Consider the following 1,949-nt stretch of genomic DNA (forward strand, 5'->3'; position numbering starts at 1 on the left):
TTATATTTCTGTAGATTTCTTAACATCTTATTTTCTGAATTCTATTCTATGCATACTTCTGACTGTACTTGACCAGGTCAATTGAAAAAGAAATAGGGAATATTAAATATAAATGCCGTTTCATGCTGAAGTTGAAATTTGAAATCACGACGAAGAAAAAGAAGAAAGTGGTGGGAAGAAAAATAAAGGGCAGGAGCTTCCTCTTCTTAGTTCTTTGTATAAGATCGAGTAGGACACAAGCCGGCCCATGAAGGATAGATATAAACTCTCCTGTTCGGCTACAAAGTGTACGTGTACGTTTAGAAAGAGATAAGGAGAAGAATTAACAATTAAAAGTTTTATATAGTTAAGAAAAAAAGGAATTTCTCAAATACGAGAAACTCGATCGCCAGAAATATAAATATATAAATAAAATTATATCTAACCTCATAATAATGATAATTAAACGTTAAAACAGATGAAATTTGAAAGTGAAAAAGTTTCAAAAGAAAGAAAAAACAGAGAAAAAATTAGTCCAACTATATGGTGGTGGTGGCGGTAGCTGCAGTAGTAGCCGCTTGAGCAACGCCGCCACTACCACTTCCCTCACCAGCATCCCCTCCTTGACTCGCCGCCACCGACACATTCTCCTCCGCTGAAGCCACCACCGTCGCCGACGTGACTGTGGGCCGTTTCCGCTTCTTCTTCTCATAAGGAATCCCTCTGGCTTTGGCCTGTCCTTCCCTCACCTCCCTTAAGTAAATTCTCACCGCCTTCGCTCCGAACGGGTTCGCCTCCGGTCGTCCACCGTTCTCTTCGTAAGCTGCTCTCAGCCGTCCGATCAGCGCGTCCAGGCTCCCCCACGCCTGCTTTAGTGGGCAAGCACACGGAGCCGGAGGGTTCGGGTGCCCGAAGTAAGGACACCCTGAGATATGGACCTTGGTCTTTCCAAACTGGTCCAAGTACTTCAAGAACTCGATCACGTGCGCCCCACTGCACCGGGCTAGAGTTAAGGGAGGCTTGTGGTTCTTCAGGTATTGTAAGAAGGTGTTCCAGTCTCGCCGCTTCTGTGACTCGTACCTGCTCGGTGGCGCCGGTGATGAGTGCTCAGCAGCCGTTGCTGAACCTGTCGCTGATGGACCCTCTCCGCTGTTCGGGACAGATGCACCGGTACCAGACGCAGAATCCATAATCAAGAACTGGGTCCGTGCTTGATCGGTCCCCAAATTTACCTATTTTGAGAAACTGGGAATATTTTAATTTTGTCTCTTCTGACTAGTTTGAAACCATAATCTCTATAGGTGGGGTTTCCCTCTCCCTCCCTCCTTCCCTTCCTCTCTCACAGACAAATACGATCACTCACTCACTTTTCTTCAGTCTTCTGGGTTAGATCGTGGTGATACAGAAATTTGAAGGGGCTGGTCCTTGATCTTTTCACGGGAAAGAACTTGTGTTGGTCTTTGCTTCTTTCATGAGAAAGAGAGGGCTCTAGGGAGAGAGAGAGCTCGGTGATGGGACGTAAAAAGTATAGATGAATGAATACGAAAGAGAGGGTTTTAGAGAGAGAGAGAGAGAGAAGAAGAACGGTGCTGCTATAGATTAAACAGAGTAATATCTGGTGTAAAATAATGAGAGAGAGAGAGAGAGAGTTTTGCAGCTTGTGAGAGAGAGAAGGGTAGAGAGCAGAGAGGGAGAGAATGGTGGAAGAATTCACAATTCACGTGGTGGCCCCATCGGACACGACAACCCGGCGGAGCCCTCTCACTGTCTCCTAAATATAAGTACGTAGTTTCACTCGTTGTTGGGAGCGTCCGAGACCAAACCATTGCTTTTTGCAGCGTGGGTATCTAACTAGCGATATACTATCCGAGTGCGTGTTTTTGGCGCATCCGAGGTGGAGCGTGAGCTTGAATAATGGCCGTGGATACGGTGCCAGAGGTCAAACATTTCGAGGCCACTTTAAAATGGAA

The 1,949-nt window shown here is 45.9% G+C and overlaps 1 protein-coding gene across 1 annotated transcript; it reads right to left on the reverse strand.

Annotated features, from left to right (window-relative positions):
- Positions 1–274: 274 nt before the first annotated feature.
- Positions 275–1,672, reverse strand: LOC121238979 (protein LIGHT-DEPENDENT SHORT HYPOCOTYLS 5-like). The gene has a single exon (XM_041136092.1). It carries the CDS (start codon positions 1,167–1,169, stop codon positions 519–521), a length of 651 nt encoding a protein of 216 aa, XP_040992026.1. The 5' UTR covers positions 1,170–1,672; the 3' UTR covers positions 275–518.
- Between the last annotated feature and the right edge of the window lie 277 nt (positions 1,673–1,949).

Source organism: Juglans microcarpa x Juglans regia, chromosome 7D (genome assembly GCF_004785595.1).
Source record: "Juglans microcarpa x Juglans regia isolate MS1-56 chromosome 7D, Jm3101_v1.0, whole genome shotgun sequence".
Classification (NCBI taxonomy): domain Eukaryota; kingdom Viridiplantae; phylum Streptophyta; class Magnoliopsida; order Fagales; family Juglandaceae; genus Juglans; species Juglans microcarpa x Juglans regia.

Coding starts and splice junctions, on each gene's coding strand:
- LOC121238979 (XM_041136092.1), bottom strand. CDS start 1,169: ATGGATTCTGCGTCTGGTACCGGTGCATCTGTCCCGAACAGCGGAGAG.